At 39.8% G+C, this 15,531-nt stretch overlaps 1 protein-coding gene across 1 annotated transcript in view; it reads left to right on the plus strand.

Annotated features, from left to right (window-relative positions):
• The first annotated feature begins 13,702 nt into the window (after positions 1–13,702).
• Positions 13,703–15,531, plus strand: part of EIF3H (eukaryotic translation initiation factor 3 subunit H) — a 99,083-nt gene continuing 97,254 nt past the window's right edge. Inside the window, exon 1 of the mRNA XM_004011773.5 lies at positions 13,703–13,858. Within this exon, the coding sequence (XP_004011822.1) occupies positions 13,727–13,858 (132 nt within the window). The 5' untranslated portion in view covers positions 13,703–13,726. The remainder of the gene's footprint in view (positions 13,859–15,531) is intronic.

Consider the following 15,531-nt stretch of genomic DNA (forward strand, 5'->3'; position numbering starts at 1 on the left):
TGACTAATTCCCAAACAAGACTTTTCATGAAAGATTCATGTCCTAAATGGAATTAAATAAGTAAATATTAAATACAGTTCATAAAGCTTATTTTGTTTAATTTCATAAATGCTCATATTCCAATAATTCAGCAAAGATATCTGTCATGATATTATTCTTCCTTATATTCATATTTAAATATTTACAAACATTTGTTAACATCCATTAGCTCCAAAGAAATGCAATGTTTCCCTACTGTTACCCAGCTAACATATTCCTTAAATAAGTAATTTCCCAAAATAAATAAAGCAACTTAGGTAAACTGGTTTGCATTGAGAGCCTATTAGTTCTTCACTAAGATCCTCTAAACTCCATCTGGGACTTGCTTACTGTGAATTATTTTATATAAAGGAAGGTGTTAAAAGGTTGGTTCTGCTGCCATATTTTAAAAAAACATTTTATGGTTTTCAAATTATAAAAATAACACAGGCCTACTATAACAAGAGGAACAATAGAACAACACAAGACAGTCATCTCCTCTCCCTTGCCAAAATAATACATAATAATCTACTGGGTACCGTTCTGTGATTTTTTTCGTATTCACATACTCATTTGCATGTACATCTGCATACATATTTAGAGATTTTTGTCACTTTGTTATTCAAAAATGAAATCATATTTTATCACTTCTGTCTATTTTAGTTTTCTCACCCAATGATCTTTGTAAAAATCCTCTCAGTACATATTCCAAGTTAATTGGCATAGTACTTTTTCATTATTTTTAATGACTGCATGAAATTTCCCACAAAATCCCACATGTAACATAACGGATGTGACACAAGCTGTGAATTGACAATATCTCTTCTCTTCTCTTTAGTAATAGGATCCTAATTTCATTCTGGACAGTAGTGTGCCCAGAAAAGAGAATCCATGTCCCAGACTCTGTGCAGTTAAGTATAGTCATAGGATTAAGTTTTAGCCAAAGATATGTTAAGTACAAGTGTTACAAGGGACTTCTGGGAAAGCTGCTTAAAGGAAATTGCTTTCATTTGGCACTTCTGATTTTTTTTTTTTCCCCCATCATCTTTCTAACCACTCCTAGGATTTGGATGTGATAAAGGGAATTTTGTAGCCTATTTTAGAGGAAGGGGTAAATGTGAGGATGGAGGCCATGTGCTAAGCTAGCAAAGTAGAAAAGAGAAAGAGCCTGGGCCATCAGTGACTATGAAACTACCTTTCCAAATCTAGCCTTTTTACCTCTGAGCTTATTTTACGTAAGAAGAAAAATAAACTTCTATTGTACTAAAAATATTATTTTTGATTTATTTTCATTTTTGAAACTGTATTTTTTTTAGAGCAGTATTAGCTTTATAGCAAAATTTAAAGGAAAGTGCAGAGATTCCCCATGTAGCCCTTGCCTCCACACATGCAGAGCCTCCCCCAGTATCAATACCACTCACCAGAATGGTACAGCTTTTTCACCCAAGAAGGACCCTATATCGAAACATTTTTCTTTTATATACAGCCATAAGCAAACATTGACAGACTAAGTTAAAACTTAGTTAAACTAAGTTAAACTTAGTTAAACCAAGTTAAAACTGTGTGTGTGTACTCAGTCCCTCAGTCGGAATAGACTCTTTGCCACCCCACAGACTGTAGCCCACCAAGCTCCTCTGTCCATGGGATCCTCCAGTAAAGAACACTGGAGTACACTGCCATTTCCTTCTCCAATGCATGAAAGTGAAAAGTGAAAGTGAAGTCGCTCAGTTGTGTCCTACTTTAAGCAACCCCATGGACTGAAGCCTGCCAAGTTCCTCCGTCCATGGGATTTTCCAGGCAAAAGAGTGCTGGAGTGGGGTGCCATTGCCTGCTCCGGTTGTAAGGGCATGAAAGTATGCTGTTGTTTGTTGTAGCTGTTGTTTAGTCACTAAATTGTGTTTGACTCCTATGATTCCATTGACTGTAGCCCACCAGGCTCCTCTGTCCATGAGATATCCTAGGCAAGAATACTGGAGTGGGTTGCCATTTCCTTTTTCTGGGGATCTTCCTGACTCAGGGATCAAACTCCCGTCTCCTGCATCACAGGCTGGTTCTTTTACTGCTGAGCCATCACAGAAGCCATCACAGAAGTTAAAACTACTTGCCAGAATTAGAGAATTTTATCTTGGCAGATGTCTTTGATGAAACTTTGATGTTGGTTAGTTTTTGCCAATATAATTACACTTTCTTTGAACAGTTTCAAAATCCTAGTGAATAAGTTGTTATTTTTTTGAAACGTAAAATCACTTCAGTCCAGTTGCTAAGTCATTTTCGACTTTGTGATCCAATGGACTGCAGCACACCATGCTTCCCTGTCCATCACCAACTCCTGGAACTAGCTCAAACTCCTGTCCATCGAGTTGGTGATACCATCCAACCATCTCATCCTCTGTCGTCCCCTTCTCCTCCTGCCTTCAATTTTTCCCAGCATCAGGGTCTTTCTAGCGAGTCAGTTCTTCGAATCAGGTGGCCAAAGTCTTGGAGTTTCAGCTTCAGCGTCAGTCCTTCCAGTGAATATCCAGGACTGATTTCCTTTAGGATGGACTGGTTGGATCTCCTCGCTGTCCAAGGGACTCTCAGGAGTCTTCTCCAACACCACAGTTCAAAAGCATCAACTCTTTGATGCTCAGCTTTCTTTATGGTCCAACTCTCACATCTGTACATGACTACTGGAAAAACCATAGCTCTGACTAGATGGAACTTTGTTGGCAAAGTTCTCTGCTTTTCAATAAGCTGTCTAGGTTGGTCATAACTTTTCTTCCCAGCAGCAAGCATCTTTTAATTTCATGGCTGCAGTCACCATCTACAGTGATTTTGGAGCCCTAAAAAATAAACTCTGTCACTGTTTTCACTGTTTTCCCATCTATTTGCCATGAAGTGATGGGACTGGATGCCGTGATCTTAGTTTTCTGAATGTTGAGTTTTAAGCCAACTTTTTCACTCTTCTCTTTCATTTTCATTAAGAAGCTCTTTAGTTTCTCTTCACTTTCTGCCATAAGGGTGATGCCATCTGCATATCTGAGGTTATTGATATTTCTCCCAGCAGTCTTGATTCCAGCTTGTGCTTCATCCAGCCTGGCATTTTGTAGGATGTACACTGCATATAAGTTAATAAGCAGGGTGACAGTATATAGCCTTAACGTACTCCTTTTCCTATTTGGAACCAGTCTGTTGTTCCACATCCAGTTCTAACTGTTGCTTCTTGACCTGCATACAGATTTCTCAGGAAGCAGATAAGGTGGTCTGGTATTCCTATCTCTTTCAGAATTTTCCACAGTTTGTTGTGATCCACACAGTCAAAGACTTTGGCATAGTCAATAAAGCAGAAGTAGATGTAAACATAAAATACTTTTTCAAATAAAATAAACTAAATCTTTTGACATTCTATAGAAGCTATCTTGACATTTATTTTGAAAATATAAACAATTTGATTTGAACTAAGAGTGTCAGTGAGATGTATCTCCTGTTTGGAAAAGTTAGCTAAATATGAAGACCCTTAGCTGCTTGGGCAAGAAACATCAAGGAAATATCTGTGTCACCCAGCTGTCAATTAAAGGAAGCAAGCAAAATTTCTGTCTATTGGCCTATCTAGTACCATGGCCTCTTCCTGAAATAATGAAGGAGAAACTGTGTCTTAGAAAAAAAATCACAAGGGATTGCTCTTTGTCAAGGATATTTCTAAACCAGACAGTGATTAGCAAATAATTTACCATTGGTTATCGGATGGCTGTTGTCAGGTGGCTGTAAAATTAGACTAGCAAATTTGCTTGCTAAATAATTTATTTGAATGAAATTATACAGAGAAAAAAATACTGCCATCTGAGGTAAGTTAAAAGGAATTAAATATTTCACAATAGATCTGAATAATGCTCTCCACTGGAGTTTCACTAACAAAGTGTTCAGTGGTATTAATTAAAGTAGTAAAAATATACGTTGGGAGAGAAAAGCAAAAAGTTGAAAAGTGGTAGCAATGTGCAAAATGTCTTACTTTGATATATGCATAATAAATAAACCATCATTTGAAATTTAATGAAATCATAACTGAAACTGCCAGAGAAGTTCATGCTGTATGGGGTCAATTTTTTTTTTAACCTATCAAAGCAGTTTTAGAAGATTAATGAATCCTTATAAAATTACTCTAGGTAAGCAAATATTATTACTATTACCTAAAGGAGTTTAAAAATTGAGAATTATGTCAAATATGGCATTAAAGGATTTTCTAAAAACATTATTTATTTATATTAAACAAAATTTTGAAGACAACCCTTTCACTCATGGTTTAGTATATATTTTTAAGCAGCAGGGAGACTTGAGGGCAGAAACTGAATTTCTAGTGGCAAGAAATTAAACAGGTTTTCAATAATTCAGTAGAATATTATTTCAAAGTCTTGTATTTATAACTGAATTACACCAACACAAGGTATTAATTACATGATATTATACCAAATAAAAGTCACTCTTAGAATCTGTGCTAATGTTTTCAATGGGACTCATTTTCTTTTAATATTAGTTGGTAGGTCATACATCAAAATACTGGGATGAGAAGATCAAATATCATTTAAAAAACTATTATTATTTTAACAAACATATAGAAAATACCTACATGCTGATTCATAGGTAATATAATTCATAGTATTATTTTCTTTCCATTGGCTCTCTCCTTACACTCTCTATTGTGACTTTTCATAATACTGAACAAATCATTTGGTTCTTCAAAGTATAACCTCCCTTAGTCTCATTCCACGTAAGTATACAGAAAAAGGCATATGATTTAAATTGATCTCAGATTAAAGAGAAAGACTTTCCCCCATAGTTGGGGAATAGGTTTTCTTTTTCTTACAAGAATTATAAAAATGAAGTGTATTGTGTTCTTTGATACTAGCAGCTATTTTGAGGTTATGGGGTAGCTAGCCAATTCATGTTGTTGTTCAGTCGCTAAGTTGTGTCCGACTCTTTGAGACCCCATGGACTGCAGCACGCCAAGCTTCTCTGTGCTCTACTATCTCCTGGAGTTTGCCCAAACTCATGTCCATTGAGTTGGTGATGCCATCCAAACAACTGATCCTCTGTCATCCCCTTCTCTTGCCTTCAATCTTTCCTAGCATCAGGGTCTTTTCCAATGAGTTGGCTCTTCCCATCAGGTGGCCAGAGTATTGGAGCTTCAGCCAGGGTGTGAACAGAACCAAAACATGACTGAAGACAGACAAGAGATTCATAAAAATGTAGAGCTGGAGTCTCCATGCTGCTTCATTTGCAGTGTGGATACCTCTAGACATCTAATTGTGTGACAGAATACATTTCCTCCTTTTTAAAATTAATTTATTTTTTAATTGAAGGATAATTGCTTTACAGAATTTTGTTGTTTTCTATCAAACATCAGCATGAACCAGCCATAGGTATACATATGTCCTTCTTGTTTAAAATAAACTGTTTTTTGTTTACTTATTTATTTTTGGTTGCTCATAGCCCAAACTGAGGGCTATACTAACCGATGGACTGTTTGTTAAATCTAGACAACAAAATCTATTTTTAAAGGAAAAATAATATTACCTGTATAATGTTTTACCTTAAAGACATTTAGGATGTTCTGTATATGTTCTTGTTTTATCCCAGATACCATCGTGAAGAGGCTGGAATGCAGAAGTAAGTGTTGCTACTAGCTGCTTTCAAGTATCTCCCAAAGGCGTCTTTTCCATTCCAGTTAAATATTAAGCAAAGTGTTTAGCATTTTAAGCCAAATGATTTTCTTTGATCAAGGAAATATTTGTGAACTTCTTAAGAGTGTGTGAATTTAATTCACAACTTCAGTTTTGCCCCCTTTGTATGTTGTTTCTTCTGGCTTTGCTTATGTCTGATTTTCGTTCCCTGGGCTTTGGTCAATTGTGATATGTTCTTTTAGAGGGGAGGAGATGAGCCAACTCTTGCCCTTCCCTCTCATTTTCAGAGTAGCGTGTTTCCGATCCCTTCCTTATAACTGAGTAGTGTTAAAGTAGGCTTCCTATTTCTCTCTATACCCTCTTACTGATGACACCCTAACAATGGAGTTAGGGTTAAAAAGCAGAGACATAACTCTGTCAACAAAGGTCCGTCTAGTCAAGGCTTTGGTTTTTCCAATAGTCATGTATGGGTGTGAGAGTTGGACTATAAAGAAAATTGGGCGCCGAAGAATTGATGCTTTTGAACTGTGGTGTTGGAGAAGACTCTTGAGAGTCCCTTGGACTGCAAGGAGATCCAACCAGTCCATCCTAAAGGAGATCAGTCCTGGGTGTTCATTGGAAGGACTGATGTTGAAGCTGAAACTCCAATACTTTGGCCACCTGATGCGAGGAGCTGACTCATTTGAAAGACCCTGATGTTGAGAAAGATTGAGGGCAGGAGGAGAAAGGGACGACAGAGGATGAGATGGTTAGATGGCATCACCAACTCAATGGACATGGGTTTGGGTGGACTCCGGGAGTTGGTGATGGACAGGGAGGCCTGGTGTGCTGCGGATCATGGGGCTGCAAAGAGTCAGACACGACTGAGTGACTGAACTGAACTGAACAGTGGAGTGACTAATCTGATGTTTGGGGAGAACTTGTAACCATCCCGTAACAGTATCTCCTTTTCAAGGAAAAAAGGAGATTTTTTTCTGTTCCTTTCCTACAAAATAATCTACACAGATGAGATAAAAGCATACACCCTTACAGCCTTCCACTGAAATTTTTATTAAAAATGGTGGTTTCTTTGTTCCTAATGGTTACCAAAGAAGAACCACCCTTCACTTGTATGTCATGAGCATATAGTTACTTCCCAGAGGGACAGTAAATAGAAAGGTCAGAGGACTTTCTACCCTCTTCCTTCATACTGAGGCTGGAACCGATGCTAAGTTAGGCAACCCTATAGAGGTTGCCTAAAAGCCGTTGCTCAACTCAGACTGTCAAGATGTCCAAAGGAACCTTGCCTTCCATAGAGAGCTGGAAAAAGCCAACAACTTAACAGGAATAAATTGACATTCAAAAAAAAACAAAAACAAAAAAAAAACCCCTTGGCTCATCCTGATACTGAGTAGGAATAAAGTGACATTTTAAGAAATTCTTTGGCTCATCCTTGGTGTCTATTTTATTGCATTGAAGGGTATTTAGGTGAGTCTTAGCCAACTGAGAGGAAACAGCTCTAATACTGTGAGTATTAGAAACAGCTCTAATGCTGGGTCTAAGGCATGGACTGGTCACAGTCTGACATTCACTGGGCTGTGTTTTCTGAGTGGGTTGAGTTACCATGCCACAAAAGCAGACCCAGTCAGACTGTTTATTTTTTCATTTTTTCACTCAGGTATGGCAGGCTCTCCTTTGCTTCCTGTCCCCATGTGGTAATCAACCGTGGACAGGGCCCACAGCTTGCTTTGGAAGGTCCTTGCCATCCTCTCTCTGTACCTGTGACTAAATCTGAAATATTTCCAGCAAATATAGAACTTTGCTGAAAATTTTAGTTCCTTGGATAGTGAGAATGAAGAACATACTGTTGGGAATATAGGGTAAATTTGTCTTTTCCAGTATATGAATATCTATAGTGAAGTTAATAACCACAATATCAAAACTGCCTTTTGGAGGGCTGCTAAAGTACAACTGAATGTCTGTGAGCAACCTTCTTTGGATGATCACATATGTTTAGGGTTGTTCAATTTCTTCTGCATGTTGCAGGCTTGTTTTAGGATCTTGAAGAGGAAGATTAGGTTATTGATTTGAGATGTATCATCTTTTATAATGTATACATTTAGTTATAAACTTTCCTCTCAGTACTATTGTAACTGTGTGCCATGAATTTTGACATTTTACAGTAATATTTTCATATTCATTCAGCTTCCTCTGAATAAATTCAGTGTGTTTTAAAAGTTCCCTTAAGACTTCCTCTTTGATCCATGGGTTATTAAAAGCATGTTGCATACAATATTATAAAGCAGTTATCCTTCAATTAAAAATAAATTTTAAAAGAAGCATTTTGTATATTTTTTCAAGTATTTGGAAAATTTTCAGTTACCTTTGTATTTTGACTTCTAGTTTGAATCCATTCTGCTTGATGAACATGCTCTGAATGATTTTTTGAATAATTTTAATTTCTTTAAATTTGTTGAGGTTGGTTCCTCACTCAGGATATGATTTCTGTGTTCCATGGGGTTCTGACAAGAATGTGTATTCTGTTGCTGTTGAGTGGAATGTTTTATAAATGTTGATTGGATCCTTTGATTGATGATGTTGCTGAATTCCTTTATATCCTTGGTGATTTCCTCGGTAGTTGTTCTACCAATTGTTAAGAAAGGAGAGTTGACATCTCTAACTATGACTGTGAATGTGTCTATTCTTTGAGCTCTATGAGTTTTTTCTCAACACAGTAAGTTCAGCTTTGTTGCTAGAACATACACATTTAGAATTGCTGTGTTTTTGGTGATTGACCATTTTATCATTATATATTTTCCTCCATCTTTGCTGATTATCTTAGCTCAGAATTCTCTTTGTCTGATATTAATACAGCCAGTTCTGCTTTCTTTTGATGACTGATATATTTTTCCATCATTTTACTGTCAATGTGCTTATATCATTATATGAGTTTCTTTTAGACAGCCTATTAGGTTGTTTTTATCCATTCTACCAGTTTTTTAAAAAGCAATTTTTCTTATTTATATTTGGCTGCTCTGGGTCTTTATTGCTTTGTGAGGGCTTTCTCTAGTTGTGGCGATCGGAGGCTACTCTTCATTGTGGTGCATGGGCTTCTCACTGCAGTAGCTTCTTTTGTTGGGGAGCATGAGCTCTAGGACCCGCTGGCTTCAGCAGTTGTGGTGCACGGGCTTAGTTGTCCTGAGGCATATGGTATCTACCTGGACCAGGGATTGAACTCGTAGCTCCTGCACTGGTAGGTGGACTCCATCCACCGTGCCACCAGGGAAGTCCCATTCTATCAGTGTTTTTATCCATTCTTCCAATTCAGTTCAGTTCAGTTGCTCAGTTGAGTCCAACTCTTTGCGACCCCATGAACTGCAGCACGCCAGGCCTCCCTGTCCATCACCAACTCCTGGAGTTTACCCAAACTCATGTCCATTGAGTTTGTAATGCCATCTAACAATCTCATCCTCTGTTGTTCCCTTCTCTTCCTGCCTTCAATCTTTTGCCAACATCAGGGTCTTTCTGTTCAAATAAGTCAGCTCTTTGCATCAGGTGGCCAAAGTATCGGTGTTTCAGCTTCAACATCAGTCCTTTCAATGAACACCCAGGACTGATCTCCTTTAGGATGGACTGGTTGGATCTCCTTGCAGTCCAAGGGACTCTCAAGAGTCTTCCCCAACACCACAGTTCAAAAGCATCAATTTTTTGGCGCTCAGCTTTCTTTATAGTCCAGCTCTCACATCCATACATGACCACTGGAAAAACCATAGCATTGACTAGATGTACCTTTGTGGACAAAGTAATGTCTCTGCTTTTTAATATGCTGTCTAGGTTGGTCATTACTTTCCTTCTAAGGAGTAGGCACCTTTTAATTTCACGGCTGTAATCACCATCTGCAGTGATTTTGGAGCCCAAGAAAATAAAGTCAGCCACTGTTTCCCTATCTATTTGCCAAAGCAGAGATGAGCAAAAGAGTCGGAGATGACTCAGTGACTGAACTGAACTGAACTGAACTGATGGGACTGGATGCTATGATCTTAGTTTTCTGAATGTTGAGCTTTAAGCCAACTTTTTCACTCTCCTCTTTCACTTTCATCAAGAGGCTTTTAGTTCCTCTTCACTTTCTGCCATAAGGGTGGTGTCATCTGCATATCTGAGGTTATTGATATTTCTCTTGGCAATCTTGATTCCAGCTTGTGCTTCATCCAGCCCAGCATTTCTCTTGATGTACTCTGCATATAAGTTAAATAAGCAGGGTGACAATATACAGCCTTGATGTTTTCCTTTTCCTATTTGGAACCAGTCTGTTGTTCCATGTCCAGTTCTAACTGTTGCTTCCTGACCTGCATATTGGTTTCTCAAGAGGCAGGTCAGGTGGTCTGTATTCTCATCTCTTTCAGAATTTTCCACAGTTTATTGTGATCCACACAGTCAAAGGCTTTGGCATAGTCAATAAAGCAAAAATAGATGTTTTTTTGGAACTCTCTTATTTTTCCAATGATCCAGTGAATGTTGGCAGTTTGATCTCTGGTTCCTCTGCCTTTTCTAAAACCAGCCTGAAATTCTTCCAATGGTTGTATTTTAATATAGAACATTTATATTAATCTAATTACTGATATGTTTAGGCTTAAGACTACTATTTCATTTAAAAAATAATTTATTAATTTTTGGTTGTGCTGAGTCTTCACTACTGCCTGGGCTTTCTATAGTTGCAGCGAGCAGAGGCTGCTCTCTAGTTGCCCTTTGAGGGCTTCTCATTGCGGTGGGTTCCCTTATCACGGAGCATGGGCTCTCGGGCACCTGGGCTTCAGTAGCTTCAGCTCCCGGGCTCCAGAGCACAGGTTCAACAGTTGTGGCACACAGGCTTAGTTGTCCTGCAGCATGTGGGGTCTTCCCGGATTAGGGATGGAGCCAGCGTCCCTTGCATTGCAAGGTGGACTCTTAACCACTGGACCACCCAGGAAGCCCTTGAATATATTTTTAACATGGATTTACAGAAGCTTCCAATGAATCACCGGTTGAGTGTGAAGGACACAGAGGAGTCAACAATGCCCCAAAAGCTTTGTTCTTAAGAAAAGAACTGCCATCTAATGACTGGGGAAGATTGAGGAAAAACATTTTTTTCAAGAGGGGGAGGTATTTGGAGCTCAATTTTTGAAAGGTTAAGTTGGAGCAGGTGCTTGTGGGACATTTAAGTGAAGAGGTTGAATAGACAGACATGCCGTTGTGGAGTTCAGTGGAGAGGTCTGGGTAAATATAAATTCAGGAATCATCGGCATTGCAGGAGGAGAATTGAGATACAGAGTAAAGATAAGGGAATGAAGATGTACAAGGGCTGAACACACTCCTGTTCTTAAATTTAAAAATTTAATTAAAATTAGGCATTCAAGTGAAGGACATGTCATTCCTTCTGAAACCGTTAGGCGTCAGGGCTCCAGAAGAGCTCCAGTCTCACAGTCCTTTATGTCTCAACGCAGAAAGGAATTTATCAAGAAGCAATGTGATAGATAAGAGGTGATTTATTTGAATAGGATGCTTGTAAGGTTCACAAGCATACAGGCAAATGTTGCACTGCCCTGACTGCTCACTGGGTTACATTTTTATAATCAGAGGAAGAAAGAGGAGGAGAATATCTTTGTTTTTCTTGAGTAGGCTTCACGTTTCGATATCAGTTCCTCCCCCGGTAGGGCAGGGAAGTTTATTTGTCCTTCCCCATACGGTCAAGCCAGGACTGTCATAGCACTTTGGAAACATATTTTCAGGTTTCAGTACAATGGTGACTTTCATTTTGAGAAGTCATCTTCCCATAAGTGATTTTGTGTGTGTGTGTGTGTGTGTGTGTGCAGATCCTGTTTTGGAAGTCATTAACTTGATAGCACTGGGCAGATTGTAGTTATTTTCTACAATTGTTTTATTATTTGGGCGAAATGGCACAGAGAACATGTCTTAGGGCCCAAAGAACATGTTTTGGGGGTTATTAATTCCCTTAGCTTACTGGGCAGGATGCAGGTCTCATGGCACCACTGTTTTATTGTTTTGGGGCATGTCTCCTGTTTTTGTTGCATGGCTTCATTGCCATCAGGTTAGCTTGTTTTTATCGTTAAGCAAGCCAATCTGACTTTGATGCTAAGTGACTTGCTTTGCTTTATGATTCAAGTAGGCCCACATTGTTTCAGAAGTTTCCCATTATTTTCTTGAGCAATCATTAGTCTTACTGTGGTCTCCCAAATCCCCCTAAAGTTCCCTCTCTATCTACAATTCCCTAATGGGGTTTCTAAGCTAACTATTTGATCATCTTATTGGGCTTCCCTGGTAGGTCAGCTGGTAAAGAATCCACGTGAGATGTAGGAGACCCCAGTTCAATTCCTGGGTTCGGAAGATCTGCTGAAGAAGGGATAGGTTACCCACTCTAGTATTCTTGGGCTTCCCTGGTACTTAACTGGTAGAGAATCCCCCTGCAGTGCGGAAGACCTGGGTTCGATCCCTGGGTTGGGGAGATCCCCTGGAGAAGGGAAAGGCTACCTACTCCAGTATCCTGGTCTGGAGAATTCCATGTGGGTTCACAAAGAGTTGGACATGTCTGAGCGACTTTCACTTTCACATTCTGTCCCTGAGCTTCCCATGTGGCGCTAACTATAAAGAACCCACCTGCCAATGCAGGAGATATAAGAGATGTGGGTTGGATCCCTGGGTTAGGAAGATCCCCTGGAGGAGGGCATGGCAACCCACTCCAGTATTGCTACCTGGAGAATCTCATGGACAGAGGAGCCTGGGGCTACAGCCCACAGGGTTGCAAAGAGTTCAATAGGACTAAAGCAATTTAGAACACATGCACGCATTCTGTCCCTATCACTTCTAGGCCATTTCTAGTTAGGGTTAGATTACAAGAACCCAGTGATAGGGACAGAATGACAGGATAAAATAGGTGACTAATTAGATAATCCCACAAGGGATTTTCTATAAGTAGAAAATATGGGAGACCCCTGTAAGTTAATGATTACTTGAGAAAGCAGGTTTGCCTCACCACAAAACCAAGCAGGGTTGCTTAGCAACAAAACCGAAGCAAGGGACACACCATAAACAATAAAACAAAGGTGGCAAGAGACCCACATCCTGCCCAGTGATCCCTCCGAAATGCTCTCTGCATGCGTAAAAAACTTTTGTGGACCTAGCTTGACCACACAGGGACAAGAAAACTCCCCTGCTCAGTCTGGAGGAGCTAATGATGAAAACATGATGTCTACTCAAGAAAAAGGAGGTCTTCTCCTCTTTCCCCCTTTTCCTTTGATTATAAAGCTGTAGCCAACTAGTTCTTGGGGCATGGCATTTCTTGCCCACCTGCTTGTAAGTCTCACAAGCGTTCTATTCTAATGAATCACTTTTTATCTACCACTTTGCTCTTGCTGAATTCTTCTGTGCACTGAGACATAAAGGACTATAGCACTGGAGCTCTTCAGAGTCCCCCTGAAATGACACCAATCAGTTTCACATGTAGTGTGATTAACATACATGACTGGAAAATCTTAGATATTGCCAAGGACAAAAATTGGAAAGAAATTTAAAAAAAACCCTTCAATATAAGCTCGCCATTAATGAACAGAATGATGTTTGACAAATCATGTCTCAGTTGCCAAATATGCTGTAGAAGTAAGTACAGCTCTTCATAGTTTGTCACATTGGGACTACCGATTAATTAAAAAAATTAGAAGTGAAAGCACTTTATACGAATGACGCGCTACATAAATGCTAGCTATAAAGCAATTATGATTCACTACCTAGTGCATATCGATTAAACATAAAGGGAAAAACACTTTCAAAAATTTCTTTTTGCATTTCTTAAAGCTTTCTAAACGAAAGAAGCACACACCCCTCCCCCCAAAGCACAATGCACATGCGCAAGGCGTTTCACTGCCGAAGAAAGGCTGGAAAAGAGAAGGGAGGCGGGGCTTCCCCTGCCGGCCTTTCCTAACAGCTCCGCCCCTCGAACGCCAGACTGCGCCTGACGTCAAGTGAAACTTTACTTCCGCTTCCGGCAACTCACGTTTCTCTTTCCCTGTCCGGCTGGAAAGATGGCGTCCCGCAAGGAAGGCACCGGCTCCTCCGCCGCCTCTTCCAGCTCTACCACCGGCGCTGCAGGCAAAGGCAAAGGCAAAGGAGGATCCGGAGATTCAGCCGTGAAGCAAGTGCAGATAGATGGCTTGGTGAGTGGGGTTCCTTTTCTCCCAGCCCACGTGGGTTCCCAGCCCTCAGTTCCCAGCCCGGTCTTGCCAGGCGTGCTTTCCGGCAGTCTCCCCTCTGGGCTTGCTGAAGCTGGGCCAAGGTTTTCCCGTAAAACTTTCTTTCTTTATCTTCACTTTATGTTCGGAAGACGCGGCTACCTTCTCTGCCGTCTCATCAGGGAATTGAGGACTCAGAAAGTGCACCTGGGCTCGGGTGTGTGTGTGTGACAGATTCTTGGGGGCTTGTTTTGAGATACTTGGGACAGGGTTTTTGGAGAATGACTATTGTGGGAGGCAAGTAGGTGTCGGAGGTGTCGAGAAGGATATAGAGCTTTTGGAAGGGGAGAGTAAAGTTTGTTTCCCTCTTGGGATCTGACATCTGTAACTTTCCAAGTGGAGATTAGTTTGTAGCCACTTTTGAGCCTGTGGTTCAGCGGTTACGTGAAACCGCGTTATTGGAATAAATACCTTATGTTGACTTCTTTCCCTCTCTGTGAATATTGGAGTGCCTTGGGATTTGGGTTTAGGCGTCCTTCCACCTGGTCTCTGCTTGACAAAGCAGATGAAAGCGCAACTCTGCTGTCAGACGGCCTGTCTTGAAATCCAGCGCTAAAATTAGCTGAATGACGTCGGGCATATTATTAATCTCTTCGTGCTTGGTAAGTTAAATAGTAAGAGGTGTTAACATGTACTTTTAGCTGCTGTTGTTACATTTGCAAAAGTTATAGTAGTAGACTTTCTTTAAGGCAGTCTTTTCAAGACTTTAAATATTATTTGTATTCTGATAACTCGTAGGTTTATTTCTTGTCAGACGTGGTTCTTGAATGCGACTCTTATGCATCTTGCTTGTCGCTGTTAGGATATCTCATAGGAACTTCAAACTTAATGTGTCCAAAATAAAATTTTTGACCCTTGCCCTGCTTCTCTCCCATGCATCGATCTTACCTCACTCTTTCCTATCTTAGTAAATGGAACTGCTATCTACCTGTTTGAAAAGTCAAAACCTGAGCATTAATGTATGCTTGTTCTTATTTTACCTTTGGCGTCCAGTCCCTGAGCAAATTCTGTTGGTTCTACGTCCAAAATACATCAGATTTCCTTTGCTTTTCTTCTAGATTCCACCGACCATATCCACTTAAAATAAAATGTAGAATTCTTACTCAGTCTTCAAGGCCCTGCTACTATTGTCTCTTTCTTCAGACTCATCTCATACTTTCTTCTAGGCCTCAGTCACAACTTTCAGTGTTTTATTTTCTCAGCCTGAAATACAAATATATCTTCCTACTCCGTGGCTTTTTTTGAGCCTTTAAGGTATTGGCTTAAGTGTCAGCATCTCAAGAGAGGCCTTGCCTGACTACCGTGTAAAACATAGCTTCATTCCCGTTACTCTCCCTTACATCACCTTTATTTCCTTCATAGCATTTTCCACTACTTGCAGTTGTCTGGTTTGTTTTCTTGTTTTTCTCTCCCAGTAGAATGCAAGCTACTGAGGGCAGACAGGTATTATGACTTTTCATCTGTTACGTTCCAAAACTGAATCAGTTAATTGAGATAGGATAAATTGATGAATGAAGTATTTTAGTTTCTTTTTGTAGTTCTTCCGTTTCACGTTCTGATACCTTTTTCTGTAGATTATTTTCATAGCATCTTGAATT

The sequence above is a fragment of the Ovis aries genome, chromosome 9 (genome assembly GCF_016772045.2).
Source record: "Ovis aries strain OAR_USU_Benz2616 breed Rambouillet chromosome 9, ARS-UI_Ramb_v3.0, whole genome shotgun sequence".
Lineage (NCBI taxonomy): Eukaryota > Metazoa > Chordata > Mammalia > Artiodactyla > Bovidae > Ovis > Ovis aries.